At 35.2% G+C, this 20,071-nt stretch overlaps 4 protein-coding genes across 5 annotated transcripts; 1 reads left to right on the forward strand and 3 right to left on the reverse strand.

The window, feature by feature from the left end:
- The first annotated feature begins 2,223 nt into the window (after positions 1–2,223).
- On the forward strand, positions 2,224–6,358 carry LOC130947855 (protein REVEILLE 6-like). Of its 2 annotated transcripts, none has more exons than XM_057876575.1 (8): positions 2,224–2,465; positions 3,423–3,480; positions 4,151–4,274; positions 4,349–4,519; positions 4,642–4,743; positions 5,101–5,210; positions 5,428–5,487; positions 5,827–6,358. In XM_057876575.1, exons 1-8 carry the CDS (start codon positions 2,254–2,256, stop codon positions 5,923–5,925), a joined length of 936 nt encoding a protein of 311 aa, XP_057732558.1. In that variant the 5' UTR covers positions 2,224–2,253; the 3' UTR covers positions 5,926–6,358. The 2 variants fall into 2 exon arrangements, with proteins under 2 accessions (XP_057732558.1, XP_057732559.1); XM_057876576.1 differs by having other exon boundaries at positions 5,832–6,358.
- A 456-nt stretch (positions 6,359–6,814) lies between these two features.
- LOC130950113 (uncharacterized) lies at positions 6,815–9,133 on the reverse strand. Its single transcript, XM_057878660.1, has 8 exons — positions 9,048–9,133; positions 8,878–8,976; positions 8,717–8,766; positions 8,508–8,563; positions 8,286–8,400; positions 7,940–8,124; positions 7,066–7,828; positions 6,815–6,888 (listed from the first exon to the last, which is right to left on the reverse strand). Exons 1-8 carry the CDS (start codon positions 9,098–9,100, stop codon positions 6,815–6,817), a joined length of 1,395 nt encoding a protein of 464 aa, XP_057734643.1. The 5' UTR covers positions 9,101–9,133.
- Positions 9,134–9,895: 762 nt separating this feature from the next.
- LOC130951827 (heat shock protein 83-like) lies at positions 9,896–12,267 on the reverse strand. Its single transcript, XM_057880563.1, has 4 exons — positions 12,130–12,267; positions 11,911–12,052; positions 11,539–11,819; positions 9,896–11,446 (listed from the first exon to the last, which is right to left on the reverse strand). Exons 1-4 carry the CDS (start codon positions 12,265–12,267, stop codon positions 9,896–9,898), a joined length of 2,112 nt encoding a protein of 703 aa, XP_057736546.1.
- A 548-nt stretch (positions 12,268–12,815) lies between these two features.
- Positions 12,816–17,885, reverse strand: LOC130950114 (probable polygalacturonase). Its single transcript, XM_057878661.1, has 6 exons — positions 17,812–17,885; positions 14,186–14,528; positions 13,994–14,114; positions 13,739–13,913; positions 13,582–13,652; positions 12,816–13,504 (listed from the first exon to the last, which is right to left on the reverse strand). Exons 1-6 carry the CDS (start codon positions 17,883–17,885, stop codon positions 12,816–12,818), a joined length of 1,473 nt encoding a protein of 490 aa, XP_057734644.1.
- Positions 17,886–20,071: the final 2,186 nt, after the last annotated feature.

The following is a 20,071-nucleotide window of genomic DNA, read 5'->3' on the forward strand; positions in this document are numbered from 1 at the left end:
TGCTTAAATAAGGCATTTGTGATATATAACACGTTCAATTCAGGATTCAGGTCTCGTGCAAATAAGAAGTAAGAACTCGAAAGTCTAGAAGCTAATTAGTTGAAGGATGTATGTAGTATAGTGTGGTCATCTTTACTAAAGGAATTTTTTACTGGATTGGAGGGGAGTGGGCCACTGGTTTGAAATGATAGAACATGTATATTCATTTCGGAATAAAAAAACAGGAAACAAGGGATTAGTACAACTTGAGTTGGGATAAAAACTAAATACATACATGTGCAAATTGACACACGCTAAGAGCCGTTAAACATATTAAAAATGTTTTTTTTTAAAATATTTATATGTATTATGTTATTATTAGACATCTTTATTAAATTAATTAATAATTTATTTTTTAATAAATCAGTTTATTATAGCAACAATAATAAATTCAATTATTTACATTATAATTATTAGATCCGGTTTGATTCGATCGATTTACACAATCAGAATCAAATCATATTTAATTTTTTGATAAAAAAACAAATATATTCTTGACTTTTTGTTTTGCGAACACTTAAATTCCTAATAATTTAAAAATACAATTAGATCCTTAGGAAAAAAAAATTCATAATCCTAACCCTAACCTCTTGTCCTTATCCAAACTCAAATCCAAGCCCAATATCTCACTAATCTCATTAAGCCCGGTGGGTTATATAAATTCGTCGGTTCGACTGGATCTTGTTATAAAAAAAAAATCGATTTTATTCTAATTAGCTAAAAAATAAAAAAAATCGATTCATTAATATATCTAATAATAATACAACATATAAGCGTGTTTATAAAAAGATGTTTTACAACGTCTTTATGGGAACATCAACTTTTAAATAAAAATGTTTGATTTTGTCAATTGAATAAATTAACATATATTAAATTTTTGATACGTGATATAAATTAAAAATTTTATTTTTATTAAAAGATAATGCTCACTATGAATTTATTATGCTCAATTCTCTGGCACCTTTTATTTTGATTTTGAGTTTGTCAAATTTAACTTCTTAAATAAATATTAAGTATTTAAAAATGATTTATTTTTATACTTTTAAATTAAATATTAATTTTAGTTTTTTTAAACAAATTAAAGTAATCAACATTAAACTTTAAACACTGTAGCAATTACCGTTTATTACTTACACACAATATCAATAATTGAAATGCAATTGCCCTTTTTTACACCACCAATAAAGATATGAAAGTGCAGTAATAACAAATGAAAATAAATCATCTCAATTTTTTTAACAATTAAAAATGTAAAATGTGATAAATCATTAATTTTATAAGTAAAATTAAAAAAATAAAAAATAAAAAAATTATATTTTATCCACTAAATTGTTAAAAAAATTGAAAAGATCTATTTCTACAACAAATGTCTGATGGTTATGCGTTATGACACAAAGATGGAAAGGGAAATCCAAGCAAAGGGGCTTTGGTCCATACCGTACAATCGTGGGCCTACCACAAAATATCTTGTTGGATATCTTCTGGACTGCATGGTTTGTGGGCCCATCTTCTTTGGACCCAACACACCCTTTCACTGACACGTATAAGTGTATAACCGTCTTAGTTCTTAACCATCGAAATCCAATGCCACTTTTCTCTTCTTACTTGTTCTGTTAAATCCAAGTTTTCACCAACTCTATAAGCCGAGCTCTAGTTCTGTAGACAACCAAAGCAAAGCGCAAAGTAGTTCGAGAGGCATAACAATAATAAATGAGCACATGGGCTGAGAGGAATTGGGACACACCATGACCATGTATTGCAAACAACTACCTCCTGAAATTTCTTGTGCTTTTCACTTTTGATATATATTTTCGACTTTTCCTCTTTCCCCAATCCCCATTCCAAACCAAAGTAGTGGACTATAATTAATTAATCATACAAAAATGTTAACAAAATACTTTATAAATGAACTGCTACAACTTTATGGTTCTTTATTAACAAGTCATAAACAATAAAAATATGCACAAAACTGAGAAAAGAATACTGATTAATTAGTGTTTGGCTTAATTAAGTGCATTGTAAAATGTAAACTGCTCAATCTGTGTCTCTATAAGATTTTAAATGATGACGTGGTGAACAGGCATTGGTCTTGGTCATGCACCTAACTGAAAGCGAACTGTATGAAGAAACAACCTCGAATCAATTCCCTATAAATTTCTGTTACTCGCAGCTATAACAGCCGCATCTCTCTCTCTCTGCTTAAAACTCACAGAAATGGTATCGAAGAACCCGAACCCCTCAGAGGGATTCTACCTCGATCCCAGTGCGCTCCCCAGCCTCGTTCCGTTGGCCGCAACCCCAGGGACGTCCACTGCCAACTCGGCGGAGGACCCCGCCAAGAAGACGCGGAAGCCATACACTATAACTAAATCTAGAGAGAGCTGGACCGAACCCGAGCACGACAAGTTCCTCGAAGCTCTTCAACTGTAAAGTCTCAATCTTTTTATCTTTCCAATTTATTTATTCTGAAATATGATGTAATGTGTGAATTATGAAGTTCAAATGTGACATGCATTTGTGGAGAATTGCTTCTGAGGAATTGGTACAATTACATGTGATTGTGAAGGTTTGAATTTTAAAATCTTGGGATCTATGGTGAATTTGGTGAGTTTGAAGATGTTGGGAGGGGTAAATTTCAAATTCTACCTGGAGTAGTGATGAATTAACAATGTAAGATAAAAAAAAATGATAGCCAAGCTAGCGCTTCTCACTGTGAATGGTTGTGTGTTGCTGGATTCTGTGGCTGCTTTTACTTTGTTATCCGTTTTTTAGTGTAATGAGTTCTTTCACTTTTGTGGATTTCTTTTTTCTCTCCTATTGGGAAGGAAGAAAACCTTTGTTCGCTAGTTACTTTATAGCATCAAAATATTTTCATCAGATGCTGAAATTATTTTTTAGTCTGATAATCTTGTATGAACGAACGAATTGAAGATTAGATATCAACTGGGCAAATGATGTAGCTGGGATAGAGCAGAGTTGTATTGTCACTTGTCCAGCGAGAGAATGGGAATTAGGAACAATAGGCAATAGCTTTAGCCTTTATGTACTAAAGTCGCATTTAAATATAGGTTTTAACTCACTTGTCAACTAGAGTAAATTCATGTGGGAGAAGCCATATACATAAAAAGAACTAATTCAGTACGAAATTAGTAGCAAAATGAAGCATTAAATTTAAATTTTAATTAGTACTGAAGAATCATATTTATGTTGAAAACTTAATACAGAGACTATTAAACTCACTAAATTAAATTTATCATTCAAATGCAAGTTAATTTGTAGTTCCTATCTCTGTTGGTTTCTTATATTTATTTATTTTTTTTCTCGTCCTGCTGCTACCATTTTACATCATCTGATGATGCTTGTTCTTTTTATTCTGTATTTAGGTTTGACCGTGACTGGAAAAAGATTGAAGCATTTGTTGGATCGAAGACAGTTATCCAGGTAATTTCAGATGCAATTTTAGATTGGAAGGGAAATATGCTGTTTCCCTAAATTGAGCGTTAGATTATAGCTTTTGCCACTTGCTTGAGGAATTAGAGGATGTCCAGAATGAAATTATGTAACTTTCTTTTTCCTTTTCTGCACTCCCTCTCCTTTTGGTCATTGTGTGTTACTAGGTCATGATCTCCTTGGATTCCCATGTCATTCTCACTGACTTTTGATGCGCCTGTGCTGGTAGGCATTTCTGTGAAACCTCTGTTCATTAAAATTTTCTTCTACGGTGAGAGTGAGAGACAAAAGTTGTGAAACCATTTAGCATATCAACGTGCTGATCATTTGCTGAAAGTTTGAAGAGCATCAACTGTAGATTAATTGACGTATTATGTGAGTTCCATGTGCCTGCTATATTAGGATTAAAATGTATTGAAATTTGAACTATAGAAAGTTGCAGATTCAATGAATTGATGGATATGACTGTATATGGAATTTATGTGTAACAAGTAGGTTAAAAGAATATCTTTTAGAGTTGATGGATTGACAGATCTGAAAGTATCTGAAATTTTATAAGAGTTGTTGGTGTGTATCTTATTAAATTGACTTACAGATAACAGATGTCAGATGCCTCTATTCCCATTTAAGTTCTGAAAATTATTTTTTACTGAGTTTGCAGATACGTAGCCATGCACAGAAATACTTTCTAAAAGTTCAGAAGAGCGGGACAAGTGAACATCTTCCTCCACCCAGACCAAAACGAAAAGCCGCTCATCCATATCCTCAGAAAGCTTCTAAAAATGGTTGTAATCTTTGCCATACACTTTTTGGAAACACAATTCAGTTTTATCTAATAATTATAAGTGATATATCGCAGCACCAGTACTCGCGCAAGTATCTGGATCATTTCAGTCTTCATCTGCTTTGCTTGAATGTGGACATGTCCTGCAGCCTGATTCTTCAGCAATGCTTAAAACACCTATTGTTAGCGCTGCTGTGTCTTCCTGGTCAAACAACACCCTGCAGCAAAAAACCAATGTATTGCATGGTATTAAAAGCTGCGACTTTCTATACTTGGAAAAATACATGACAAATAGTTAATGGAAGTTGTTTATATGATTTGTTAAAGTTATTGACTAATTTCTTGTGTTTGCAATATCATGTATTTAGGGCAAAAGGTAAATAACTGTTGTAGTAGCAGCGAAAGCACTCCCAGAGCACAAGCACCTGGTGAATCTAATGTTCAAGGGAATAATAGCCATCCTTTGAGAGGCAAGCCTTTAAATATTTAATTTTCTATTTTTTCGTTTTTGATTGTTACATCACATTATACTGTATGCATGACAAGGTTGTATATTGCTGTTATAAGCATAGTCTGTACACATTGTGCTTTATAACTAAAGAATATTGGCATAAGTAATTATGGGGAGATGTATCCTCTAATGTGACAGTGTCATATGACCTGGGCATGTGTAGATTTTTCACCATTGATTAGATACTATCATGAGTGCCAAACTTGGCCTTCCATGATCGATGGTAAAAATACACACATAATCAGGCTATGTGACAATTTGTTTAATATTTATTGTTGTTTCAATTGTCAATCTAACGTTTTCCCCTTTCATTCAGTTCTTCCGGATTTCACTCAAGTGTACCGGTTCATTGGCAGTGTATTTGACCCAAGCATAACTGGGCATCTACAGAAACTAAAAAGGATGGATCCTATAGATGTTGAAACGGTATGTTTGCCTGTGTTCTTACTGTCCAATGAATAATTTCTTTTGACAGTCCATTTCCATTTGCTTCAAACAAATAATTCCTACTCCTTAAATGGAGTTAAGATATTGAAACTTTATTTCTACAAAGGCTTTGAAATATTGACTTTGGACAAATATTAGAAATGTGAAGTTATAAATTTATGTTAGAGAAGTGCTTACCAAATCATACTCTGTTTAGGTGCTACTACTGATGAGAAATCTGTCTATCAATTTAAGGAGCCCAGATTTTGAGGATCATGTAAGTATTTGTGTCATTGATCTTTATATTGCTATAACTAAATATGTAATGATGAGCAGAATATTTCCTGCTTGAGGCTCACCCCACTGTTATATTTTGGCATCTAAGTGCTTGATCTTTATAATGAATTTATTTCCTGAGGATACATAGCTTGAAGTGGTATGCTGATGTTCCTCATTTATTTGAAACTGTCTAAGTCGTGCCACATTCCTACAAAAGCATCACATACATATTGAAATTCTCATCTCTGTAGAAACTTGAACGACTACTATGGTCGACATCAAATTGTATGCTCAAGGATAGAAGGAATGATAATGAGATTCATATATGTTCTTGCAGAGAAGGTTGCTTGCCTCGTATGAGGTGGAACTTGAAACAGACAGCTACATCAATGCAGATAGACCTATGACTGGTGGGCAGTTGAAGACAGCTACTTAGATGCAGCAGAGGCAGAAAATAACTTCATTTTTCACAAATTAGATGTTGTCATTGATTAGGATTTTGCGTGATGAGATGAAGATGCCACGGAAGGGCAGCAAGCTGAGAGGTTCCAGACTAAGCAAGGGTTTCAATTCCCCGGATTCATTTAGATCATGTATATATCAATCAACTTGTTAGAAAAGAATACAATAAAGCCCCTATGTATAGCTTTCCTAGTTCTGTGTATGTATGTACAGGACCGAATATGTGTTTCAGACTTTTTGGTTTACTATCTAGCAACTAGCAAGGCAGTTTTTAGGCAGCACAAAAGTATAGACATTGACAGTATAAAATTTTTTATCTGGCTTATAAACAATGGAAGGCCATCGGGCCTGGTTTACTTGAAATCAATGTTTTCAAAATAGAATCAAATATACTTGCTATTTATTTATGACCTAATCTCAATTGGTTCATCAACCATGTACATTTCCCTTGAGCTTAATATGTTTGAAGGAAAAGGTAGCCAAATCAAGGAATAAAACCAAAATTTTAAGTGTCGACTTTTCGAAAACTTCAATCGAACTATATCTTATCCTGACTGGTGATCAAATCAAACAGAATGCCAAGTTTGATGAAAGGCAACTGCATAGTTCTGCTAAAGTTACCACTTTATTCTTTAGCTGCTGTGCCACTATCTGTGATCACTAGTAAACATTCCCTTTGATGTAATACGGTATTTCAAGCAGCTAAATATACGTGTACCCATTTATTGCGTAAACTTTTTCTGATGCTAGCTACTGTATATAGATTTCGCAACTATTAGTATTTGACTGAAAAATATGAAACATTCAAGCGGACAATTGTCCTTTTGGTTCCAGTTTGGACAACATATCTGGCTACTTGTCATTCACGAAATTTGAAGTACGGGTGCCACTGCCTTGCGTGCAAATTCATGATTGATGTTGCTATCACTATGAGAATCTAACCATGAATGGAAAAAAAATCAGCAACTGAAATCATAACTTCCTACAAAAAACTCCTAAGGTACAGCTCTGCATTGAGTTCAGGTTCTGAAGTGGTGTCATTGCAACATGTGATACACTTTAGGTGCTGAGTTGACGTTTTCCTGTATTTATCTTCTGCTGGAGCTTAATTGACCAATTCGATTATCAGCCCTTTTCAGCTGATCATGAACTCTTCTCAGCTCATCGTGAGAAAGAGCGAAGGGTTGACAAGCTGTGCTGGATGGGAGAGAGTGAGATGCTGCATAAGAAGACATTGCTGAATAGATGGAGTTTTTCTGGAAACTACTATGCATTTGTTCATCCCTTTGCAGATTCAGTTGATTGGAACAGAACTCTGTGTAAGAATGCTGTGCATGCGGAAGATAACCATAGCCTTCCAATCCAGCTCCATGATGCACTATACGATCGTTCAGATGTGGTGCAGGACAGCTTTCATCATTGAGTAAAGATTCTACTAGCTTCTCAATCATATTGCGAGGTGAGCTTGGGGCGCTACTAGACATTGAATCATCAACCATTGTCAATTTTTCCACATCAGACATCAAGAATGGTCCATCAAAGCAAATCAAACTCTCCTCATCAGGCAAACAAAGTTCAAAGCTAGAATTTGATCTTCCATCTATGCTGCTGCTGTAAGAACTTGACTGTTTGTCACCTTCTACAGGAGAAGTAGTAGAAGTGTCCGACTCTGAGAGATCACATATTTCGATTGCTGGTGGAGAAACATGGACACAAACTGGTATATTACTTAGTTTCATCTCCTGGATAAGGGTTTCATATTCCACTTCACCATGATTCTTTTGGTTATTCCCACAGTTCTCCTGGCTTAAGAAATTTGGTGGTTTGCTTCCCTGTAACGGTTCCATGACAAGAGGAGTTCCTGGTGGATTCACCATCTGAAATTTTGAATGTGTTTCAAAGTCCATAAAGTGCATACTATCATCCAACATGGATAGAACGTTCAGAGTTGTATGTATATGGTTCATGGACTTGTGGAACAAACTCACCTGGTGGTGCTGGAGACAACAACCTTTGGTAGCCTTTGGTACTTTGGATGGTTGAATCAGACTTTCTCTTTGTGAAACATTCAAGTGTCTGGTTGCTGGAGACACCAGAGTTGTGCCTGAATATTCTTCAGAATCAGTGTTTTTGCTTGAATACCAAATTTCCTCCTTTGGCAGTCTGACTGTAACTGCATTTTAATTCATCTTCAGGTATTGCATATATATTGTATAATACACAGTTCCATAACACGTTTTGTCGTGTGTATCTTATCAACATGTGTAAAGCTTATCAGAATCAGCAAGTTGACAACCTATGACTGCAATGAAGCACGAAATGAGAGGAGTGTACCTTTTCTCCATCTTTCGCCTTCTGCTTTTGCTTTATCTTGATTTGTGCTCTCGGCAGATCCGGGTGTATCACTAATAAGCAAGTCCTTACCATCGCTACTTGAAGGAGGGAATGCCTGAAAAAACAAAGAAGAAACAAAGAAGTTTCCACGCATTAAATAAATTCCTCGTAGACAAAATAATTTTCTGAGCAGGAAAAAAAATACTATAGCTGAAACCATACCTTGTAGATGCAAGGAGGCCGATAGGGTTCATTATTCCGATGCAGTAGATGATTAGCTTTATCCAGAATGTTGAGAGTAACTTAGGGTCAGACGTTCATGACATCCAGAATTTGTATCAAAACATAAATTTACGAAGCCGATCTTGTCAAAGTAAAACCACAGTATTGCAACAATCATCCATAATAATATGATATAAGCATCAAAATACCAGGAACACAGAAAGGCGGCGATAGAAGACCCGATGCATCTTCTAAAAAACTGTTCAATAAATACACACAAATCAAGCAATCAACGGAAGGCGTCAGAGTAATCTTTCAAAACATAAAAGCAGAAAAGTTTTTTCCCTTCTTTATCTAATTTTTTTTTTACCATGGAGATGAGAGCTTAAACTCCCTTGGCAATTTTACCGTACCATCCGCTTTGGCTAAGGAGAGAAGAAACTCTCTTGAATATGAAATTTTCGAGCGCCTGCATGCCAAATCAAAAGAACACCATTCACGTTGAGACAACACATAAGAATAGAGAGCAAAAAAGTGTACCTTTCAGAGGGAGAAGACGCCGAGAATACCGCAGTCCCACTTTCTTCGCTCATTTTTGGGGAAATATTCGGCCAACGTCAACGAGTCATTGACTCAAAATTGAAATCTGTTTTCTTTTTCCTTCTAGAGATTAGAGAAAGAAAGAATCTAGCTAGCGTAGGTTGCCGAAGCGAAAAGACGTGGATAAACACTACACAACAATGCAGCTAAAGAAATCAAGAAATCGGTTAATCTCACTCGTGAAGGGAACGGAGCGGCAGGTATATCTTCGTTCTACTAACTGATGCGGAGGTTTAGCGTGAAAATATGGTTTTGGAGATTGGAATAACAAGAAAGAGAGAGGAAGAAACTTGGGTAGGAAGAAAGGCAGTAGAGAGAGGAAATACGTAAAACAAAAACAGCATGAGTGAAAGTGCGGAGTGAAGACCCGCTATACAGCAACTATTACTCTCACTAGCATATGTAGTATCAGCAAGAAGCATGGATTTTTACTTAATAATTTGAAGAAATTTTAATTCAATCGGTAATTAAATTATGAACAATTATTTATAATTTTTTTTAGAGAAGTGCTAGGAAGTTAGTAACTTTTGTAATTTGTAGTCATCAAATAATTATTAATAATGATTTTAATAGTATGAGATTAGTATAAAATTTCATCTAATAACTCACTTTTTTTATTAATTATATATTGGCCAAAATTTAATAAAGTTGTTGATCCATTTTTCTATTTTTTATTATTTTATTTTCGTGTCAAAAGATATCCTTCATCCAGCGAGGAATGGATAGTTGATAACTACAAAAGCAAAAATATGAAATGTACATCCACCACCGTTTAGAAAATATTGCGCTTAGTCCACTTCCTCCATCTTGCTCTCCTCAGCACCCTCGTCGTCCAATGCCGGCATTTCTTCGTCCACACCAGTGTCCTCCTCATCAATACTGAGACCCAGCTTGAGCATCCTGTGGATTCTGGCAGCGAAAGTGTTGGGATCATCAAGGCTGAAGCCAGAAGTCAAGAGTGCTGTCTCAAACAGAAGCAACACGAGGTCCTTCACTGATTTGTCGTTCTTGTCAGCTTCAGCCCTCTTCCTCAGCTCTTCCATGATTCCATTGTCTGGATTGATCTCCATGGTCTTCTTGCTGGACATGTACCCACTCATGTTGTTATCCTTCAGTGCCTGAGCCTTCATGATCCTCTCCATGTTTGCACTCCAACCATATTCACCTGTCACCACACAGCATGGCGACTCCACAATCCTATCTGAGACAACCACCTTCTCTACTTTGTCCCCCAACATCTCCTTCATCACCTTGCAGAGCTCCTCAAACGACTTCTTCTTCTCCTCTTTTTTCTTCTTCTCTTCCTCGCTGTCATCATCAAGCTTCAATCCTTCCTTTGTAGCAGACACCATCTTCTTCCCGTCGTACTCCTTCAATTGTCCAACAGCATACTCGTCAATGGCATCCACCATGAACAGAACCTCATACCCCTTCTTCTTTAGCCTCTCCAAGAACGGGGAGTTCTCAACAGCCTTCTTGCTCTCTCCAGTGATGTAGTAAATCTCCTTCTGACCTTCCTTCATCCTCGTAACATAATCCTTCAAGCTTGTCATCTCATCTCCACTCTTAGTAGAATGGTACCTAAGCAAATCAGCCAGCTTGGCTCTGTTCTGGCTATCCTCATGGATACCCAACTTCAAGTTCTTGGAGAAAGCATCATAGAACCTGTTGTAGTCTTCCTTGTTCTCTGCGATTTCATTGAACATCTCAATGCACTTCTTCACTAGATTCTTCCTGATCACCTTCAAGATTTTGTTCTGCTGCAGCATCTCACGAGAGATGTTGAGGGGCAAGTCATCAGAGTCAACAACACCCTTGACAAATCCAAGGTACTCAGGGATGAGCTCCTCACAGTTGTCCGTGATGAACACCCTCCTCACATAGAGCTTCATATTGTTCATCTTCTTCCTAGTGTCAAACAGATCAAAAGGTGCCCTTCTTGGAACAAATAGAATGGCCTTAAACTCAAGCTGACCCTCCACTGAGAAATGCTTCACAGCTAAATGGTCTTCCCAGTCGTTGGTGAGGCTCTTGTAGAAGGAAGCATACTCCTCCTTGGTAATCTCCTCAGGCTTTCGGAGCCAAATAGGTTTCTGCTTGTTAATGAGTTGCCACTCGTGGGAGACTTCCTTGATCTTCTTCTTCTTCTTGGAGTCCTTCTCCTTCTCTTCATCAACTTCCTCAACGTCTCCTTCCTCCACCTTCTTAGACTCGTCATCTTCATCGTCGCTGATCTCCTTCTCAGTTGTCTTCTCAGTCCAAAGGTAGATAGGGTAGCTAATGAACTCCGAGTGTTTCCTCACAAGATCCTTAATCCTCCTCTCCTCCAAATATTCCAACTGGTCATAAAATCAATCATTCATCATTCATATAGTTCTACAATTCAACCATGTTATGAATCAATTGACAAATGTACTCTATTTGTGGTTACCTGGTCTTCCTTGAGGAACAAGGTAATCTTAGTACCCCTTCCAAGTGGTTCACCATTGACATCCCTAGTAACAGTGAATGATCCACCGGCCTGAGATTCCCAAATGTATTGCTCATCGTCGTTGTGCTTGGTGGTGACAATCACCTTCTCTGCAACCAAGTAAGCAGAGTAGAAACCAACACCGAATTGGCCAATCATGCTGACATCAGCACCTGCCTGCAGCGCCTCCATGAATTCCTTCGTCCCGGACCTCGCAATGGTGCCCAAATTGTTCACCAAATCTAAAATAACCACGCACAGAAACAAGAATCATATGAGCATAAAATAGCAAGTTTGAAAAAAAAGGATATCTTTAAACAGTTGCATTATTACCTGCTTTGGTCATTCCAAAGCCGCTGTCGATAATGGAGAGGGTCTTGTTGGTCTTGTCAGGGACGAGCCTGATGAAAAGCTCAGGCTTGACGTCCAGCTTGGTCTTGTCCGTGAGGCTCTCGAATCGAATCTTATCCAATGCCTGAATATAACAATGCACAAGTCAGAATCCAAAATTCAATAGAAAGAGAGCATGTGAAAAAGGAGGAAAATACGTACGTCAGAGGCATTGCTGATGAGTTCGCGAAGGAAGATCTCCTTGTTGGAGTAGAAGGTGTTGATGATGAGGCTGAGAAGCTGGTTGATCTCAGCCTGAAATGCAAAGGTCTCAACTTCACCCATCTGAACATCCGCCATTGCCATACCACGAAGAAGAACGCTAAGGTTGAATCTCGCAAAACTAGCACAGGTACTTTTTCTTTTTCTTTCTTTGTTCTGATGAAGAATGAAGGGAGAAGAAGGGAATTTAAATGAGCAGAGGAACCAACAGTTACAGAGGTTCTCGACTCTTCTACCTTTCTCTCGACCCAATGGAAAAAAGGCGGGAGCTGCCAAACGCTGCCGTTTAGGGGTTCGGTTGTTGCCATGTCAGCAAATCGCTGGACTTTCCATCTCGAGCCTGTTCCTCCTTGTAAGTTGTAACGGTTTTTGTTCGGAGCTCTTTTATTTCTTATTTTTAATTTTAAGCTTTTAGATTTGAGAATGAAAAATTGGTTATGATTAGAAGTATATAAATTAGTGATTCTATAAAATAACTAACACAAGTAACATGTATAGAGACCTTCTTGTTGTTCTCAAACAGAATAATTAAACTTAAACCATGCCATTGAGTGGGAAGAAGAAGAAAAAAGGAGTTGCAAGATTTGTATTATTTATTTATCTATTAAAATTAAAAAGGAGAAAATTTAAAGTGAACAAGTCTGGAGTTGAAGTCTATCAATGGGGAGTTTGTCAGTTGGATAAGGACAGTCATGGGCTTCTGTCTTGAGAGGAAGCAAATCACAAGGCTGAGGAATGACATTCTTTGTAACTCCAGAGACATCCGTGCAATTCCATTGAAGCTTCTTCTTCTCTTGACTGAGTCGAATATCGACATTTGAAATGCATATTCCACTAAAGGGGTCCTTGGAGATGCCTTCGAGTCTTGCTGAATATGTGACATTGTCAGCAGTGAAGTCTCTGTAGTTTATCCCAGTGATTTGAGGAAGCGCGTTTGGATCAAAACCATTATCAGGATGCGAGCCATATGAACCGGTGATCCAGAAGACATACTTCATGGTGTGCAATTGAGCTCCCTTGACAAATATGTCCTTAACATACCCTCCTCTTCCAATTGCTGTCTTGATTCTAACCGCCGATTGCGTGTTGATGGCCGTGATGTCTTCAGCCCTCACATCTCGGATGCCACCGGACATTTCACTGCCTAATGCAATCATGGCGCTGTCGGGGGATATGCATGTCAGTCTCCTGATGATCACGTGTTCCGTTGGCTTCCCGAATTTGATTCCGTATTCATCCCACCCACTCTTCACTGCAATGCAGTCATCTCCCGATACAATGTAGCAGTCTTCAATCCTAGTGTTTCTGCATGAATCTGTCAACAAACAATGCACTTCACTCCTACTATTCCTCAATATAAATACTACCTGCAACTTCAAACATTAACATTACCTGGGTTTATTCCATCTGTGTTGGGAGAGTCAACTGGTGCAACAATCGTAAGCCCTTGAATTATTATATTACTGGAAACATATATCATATGAAACTTGTGCTCAGAAATAGATAGTGAAAACATACACACTACGTATATTAAGGATAATTATCAAACCTGCTGTATATCGGATGAACAAACCAGGATGGAGAATTGAGCAGAGTGAGATTTGAAATCTGGATTTGATCAGAGTACATGATCTCTATCAAGTATGGTCTAGTCAGTTTGGTTTGGTTCTGTTTGAACTTGGCCCACCAATATGATCCTTGCCCGTCAATTGTGCCATTAGCACCTTATAAATACATAGACAGTTACAAATTTGTAGACTTCAAAATGATCAACTAAATATATATAATTATTTTTGATAGTTACCGGTGATCACAACATCAGTGAGGTTAGTTCCAAAGATGAGGCTGCTAAATCTTCCATCAGGAGCATCTCTTCCCCTTCCATAAGATGGTAGAACAGGAAGTGGAGGCCATTCTGATTCATCCTGTCAATATGCATCATTCATATATTATGAACATAAAAATTAAATGGTCATGTATATGTATTTATATATACCTGAGATGCAAGAATGAGAGCACCCTTTTGGAGAAAGAGAGTGAAATGGCTTGTGAGATTAAAGCTTCCAGTGAGCCATTTGCCAGGTGGCACAACAAGCTGTGCACCACCATCAGATGCATAGTGGCTCAGGTTGCTTATTGCATATTTAAATGCCTTTGTGTTGGAAGTTTTTCCATCACCAACGCCACCAAAATCAGTCAATACCGCACTGTGCTTTCTGCAGTTGATTGCAGGATATTCAATGCCGTTAAATCTTCTGCATTCTGCTACTGATACCAGTATCACAACCACGGATATCACACCAATCACCTGAACAAGCATACAATCATCAATCAATATCCTGAAACAGAAACACTGAGAGGGTGAAAAAGAAGTGTTAGCGACGTACGTAGCAAGGTTTTGGAGAGTGCTTCATGGTGTATGTTATGGATGGCGCTGCGATCACCATCAGAGAGAGACATATATATATACAGAAAGAGAGAGTGTGTAATAAGTATGTATGTAACGGAAATGGGATGAAAAGATTCTTGGAGGGTGATTATGGAATGAAATCACAATTAAATGAATTAATTTTTAGATTCGTTAACTATTTAGTATGAGCTTTCAAGTTTAAACTATGTATAGAAATATAGAATTGAATTTTTCAGTTAGCAGATATATTCGTCTGAAAAGCTTACGGTACAAAATATTAGTAATTATGGTCAATAGCAAATATCGTTTTTGTGCGTGAAATAATTACATTGTTCATTATATCAAATATTTTTAGTATTTGCTATGAAGAAAATATAACTGATTTTGAGACATATATAATGATTAATATTTCATGTACCAAAATTTAATCTTTTATAGACTTAATTAATTGTCTATCAAACATGCATAAACCTAGTCATTCTATTGTCATCAACACAAGAATAATTAGTTTGAATAATTATGCACGATACTATGCAAAAATAAGATAGATGTGTTGTCAAAACTAGTTGTTTATGAATGTTTTCTTTCAAAAAATATATTATTATCCGTCAATCAGATAAACATGAGTGACAACAAGCTGTGACACTAAATATATTACTTACTATGTTTTAATATATTTGGAAAAAAATACAAAATTTAATATTTAAAAGTAACTATTTATTTATAATTCCTATAACGTTTTTTCAATAACATTTTTATCACATGTATCTACAGATTTTTTTTTGGTGTTACACGACATTGAATTAGGGATATAGGAGGAAGGAAAACCTCAATCTGCCTTAAGGTGGTACTTACAAGTTACTACAAGTCGGCATCATTTTACTCCAAAAACAATTCTATTTATATTTTAAAATCAATTACTAAATTAATTATTATGTATTCATGTATAAATATATATTATTTAATTTATTTTTAATATATATTTTATATTTTAATATATTTTTATATGAATAATTAATTTTTAGTATATACATAATATATTTGTTTCATCTATTCATAAAGTCTTAAATAGTATTGATTCGAGTGAGTTTCGTGAAAAATAATGGTTAAGATGAGATATTTGGGGTAAATAAACTTGTGAGAAAAAATACTTCTATTAATGGCAAATAAGCAATACAAGAATTAATGATGAGAAATAGAAGTGAAGAACAAGTGTTGAGACCTCCACTAATGTCACAAGAGGATGAATGAACTTTGTTTAAAGTAAACAGGGGTTGGTTAATGGTTGTCCAGTGTTTTGGTGGGACACCATAACGTCAGTTTTTACTCGTGAAGGTAGTGAATGAAATGAAGAACAATGAAAGGAAATTTGGGTAGAGAAAAAGATGGATTTTTTAGCTTATTAGCTTCAGAAGTCAGAAAGATCTAGAAGAAGGTGAAGGTGAAAGTGAAAAGTAGTGAAAGTGAAGGTGAAAGTCTGGTTGAAAGTTTGTGAAGAAAAAGATGATGATTTGAAGAGATGGCTTGAGGTCCTTTCATAGTGTAAAACCATGATGAAGAAGAAATTTATTGTCCAATGGTTTTTAATCTGATATTTGGTTTATTGCTTTTTCCAAAATATCTTTAGGTATTTGTGTCACCTCAAGTCTTGTCAACTGGAAAAGTAAAAAATTAATTTCCACAAGTTAAACTAAAGCTCATGGCATGTGACATGAGTGAAGGGATATTTAGTTTGGTTTTCTTTTAACTAGATGACACATTTACACTCCAAATCCAACCAATTCACTTCCACTAATATAATTCCCACGGAAAAAAAATTCAACTCCTCAATGTGTTCTTTTGGATTCCATCCTTTTACTCAATATCTCTAAGAGGAACTTAACCCTTTTTTGACCATGTTTTTAGGTCATTATAAAAATTATTTATGTACAAAAAAGATTTATATTTTTAGTATACAATCAAGTATGAAAATAAAATTCATTTATTGTTGTTAATGAATATTTCTTGTTTTAAGACTTATTTTTAAAAGGAATATTGTTAATTGCAGTTAGAATTGACTCAGATATAAGATATATAAATTAATATTTTTCTCTTTTTTGGGATGATATATTAAAATATATAAATTAATGTTATCCATCTAATGTTACCTTCATTCTATTAATCTCCTAATTAAGAATGAATATCCCATCCGACTCCTAATAATTACCTCGAAAGGACAATGAGGTTTCAAGAAAAAAAACACTTAATTCAGCCTCTGATATTTTTTTTGGGACTGATTAGCTCCTGTGCCAAAAAAATAACCTGAATTTTTTTGGCACAGGAGTCTCGTTGTCCTTTCGAAGTAATTGTCAGGGGCCGGATTGAGTTTTTTTTTGTTAAAGACCTCGTTGTCTTTCGAAATAATTGTCAGGGGCTATTTTGGGTTTTATTCCCTAATTAATCAAACCTAATCAATACGATTAAATTCTCATAGTGATACTTGAGATTCACGACTTTTATTATTTTAGTTCTTCATATTTAAAATTTATTATACTGATTTTTAAAATTTAGTTTTAGGCACTATATTAGTCTCTGAATCTTTTTTAACGTTGAGTCAACCAATAGAATACTAAGCTAGCTCTAACTTGCCATGTTAGACATATAGCTAAATAGCATTTTTTCATTTTAGCTCTTAAATAAGGTAAAAATAAAGTCGTTTTGAAAAATAAAGAGAGATATAACGATTTGCATATCAGATAAATTCTTCTTCTTTTCGTTTTTGTTTTGTTTAAGTGGCAAATGAAACGACATTGCTTAGCCATGTGTCCAGCGTGATAAGTCAGAGCCAATTCAACATTTAGTTCGCTGATTTATTACTAAAAAAGGTTCAGCGACCAATATGGTGTCCAAAACTAAATCTCAAGGACCAATATAGATAATTTTAAATTCGAGAAACTAAAATAATGAAAGCGATGAATCTGAGGGATCACTTTGAGGATTTAGTCGATCAATACATTTAATGGAAGAGACAAAGGCTAATTTAAACCAATCGTCGCATATTTTGTTTTATAAATAAATAAAAAATATAGTTGGTGATACATACTTTAAATGTTCGTGATATAAAAAGTTCAATTATTATTTAAAAATTATTAGTTTATATTTTTAAAATGTTCAACTTAATTTAATATATTTTTGTTGTGCTTTCATAACTAATAAAGTTTCAAACTAATTACAATGATTTATCTGCTTCCAAATGCTTGCTCACATCCGTTTCATAGGTTTTGTTACCAGCATTTGAAGATGTCATATTAGGGGTCGATAAGAAATTTTACACAAGACATTTGTATAACAATTTCAAGAAATTTTTTTTTTATTTGGAGTTGAAGAACAGAATGTAAAAATGTACAAAAGTAACACATTAGAGAGAGTGGGAGAACGAAATGATGAGAGCGGTTAATGAGAAAGCATTTCGACATTTAAACAGCATTTAAATTAGGTTTTAGTCCTGATCTAGATTTATATTTCATTCAAAATGTGATACCCTTATTAATAACATGAGTGAAAGTTTTAATGTTGTGATAGTAGAGACTAAAGAGAAGTCTACTGTAACTATGTTAGAGGACATTAGAGTGTATCTCATAACTAGATAAACTGTCAATAGGAATAAAATTCAGCATTACCAGAAAAGTATAATGCCTATAATTAAAAAGAAGCTAGAAAAAAGGGCAAGAATAGCTAGAGTTTGGAGGTCATACTGGTCAGCTGCTAATAAATATGAGGTCATGTGTGGATTAGATAAATTTGTTGTAAATCTTGTTGCCTCTGAGTGTTCTTACATGAAGTGACAAATGAGTGAAATTCCATTTCCTTATGTCATTCGTTACATTAACTTCAATGGATTGGAATTGAAATTCTATGTGGATGACTACCACAAGAAGGATGCTTACTTAAAATGCTAATAAGAAGTGATACACTTTTACTAGGAAGTGAGACACTCTTTAAATGAACTAAGTCTATAGAAGAGAACTCAATATGATGATGTGATACCATTTTTGTATAGGAGATCAAGTCATAGACCATAGAAGAAGAAGAAGCAAGGTCATAGAAGAAGAGAGAGCAAAAGCCAAAATCACTTATCAAAGAGGGGTCAAATTTAAAAATGCTCTAACTGTAATGCTGTAAGACACAATAAGAGGGGCTGCATAAAGTCTAAAGATAATGTATGTGCCTATCTTCTAGTGTTTACTTTGTTTATATGTATATATTTCACCTTTTGCTTATGTATTTAATTTTGATTCTGTAAATTTGATGACCTTGATAAGCCCAAACCTCAACACAACAACAAACTACCAAAACTTCTAAAAGAGAGAGAAAGACATCATTCTCACCTACTCAAATAGCTAAGAAAGAGAACAAGAGAAATAAATCTTCTCACAACTTACTTAACCAATGACAACAAAAAATAGTCTTAATGCAGCAGTAGAGCCCAACACTCTACCAATTCAGCCCAATAATGCATCAATTCAATCCAAGAAATTAGGTGCTATAGCAGCTCAGCCCAACCCTAAAACACCTTCAAGCTATCCATTGACCAAAAACAAAAGTGTAGCCGCAACAGGATCCTACAAGAAGAAACAATTATTAAGTCAACTAACTGAAAAAAAAAAGCTTTTTTTTTTGTGATCCAGACTGGTGTACCACATATTTTTCCACCAAAGATCAATCTAATGGCAAAATTACCTTTTAGAGTTTGGAGACATCTCTAGATTTGGTTTGTTATGTTATTTTGGTTATCAATTGGTTACTCAATAAGAAATAATATTTTGTCCAACGTTTCCATTACTGTTATTTGATTTTAGGTGCTTGAGTATCTTTAACTATCTTTGGTCGTGTTGAATTGTGTTTTTTTGTTTAAGTGGCATGGACCAGTGTAAATTATGGTTTGGGTTTAGATTTGTTTAAACTATGTGTTGAATTGTGAAATTTTTAAGTTGTTTTTAATTGAAATTGACCAGTGGGTCATTACTAGATTTATAATTCTCATGCTTACATATTATTATATTGAGATTTTGATTTAAATTTGGAAATGTTAACATCAATTTCATTGATAACTTCAAACAGTGACACAAACAATACATCATGAAACTATTGTAAGATCTCAAATTTACCTAAAAATTTACCAATCCAACACAACAATCTCCTAAAATAGCCTAACTAATCATTAGAAATGTAGGTGCACTCCATATGATTGTCTTAACTTATATGGATTCTGCAGTAACAAAAATATAAAACCAATTCACCCAACTATTCCTAAAGTAGCGACAACCTTAAGCTTTTATTCACTATCCTTCAATCTTACTTTTAAGTTTGTAATTTTTTTTCCTAGTCCTTGCAATTTTCAGTATCTCGTTGTGTTCCTCCAGGCTTCGACCCAACGAAAAAAAATTACATCCATCCTGAACATGTGACAGCCCAACACCATAAATGGAAAGA

Source organism: Arachis stenosperma, chromosome 9 (genome assembly GCF_014773155.1).
Source record: "Arachis stenosperma cultivar V10309 chromosome 9, arast.V10309.gnm1.PFL2, whole genome shotgun sequence".
NCBI classification, from domain to species: Eukaryota; Viridiplantae; Streptophyta; class Magnoliopsida; order Fabales; family Fabaceae; genus Arachis; species Arachis stenosperma.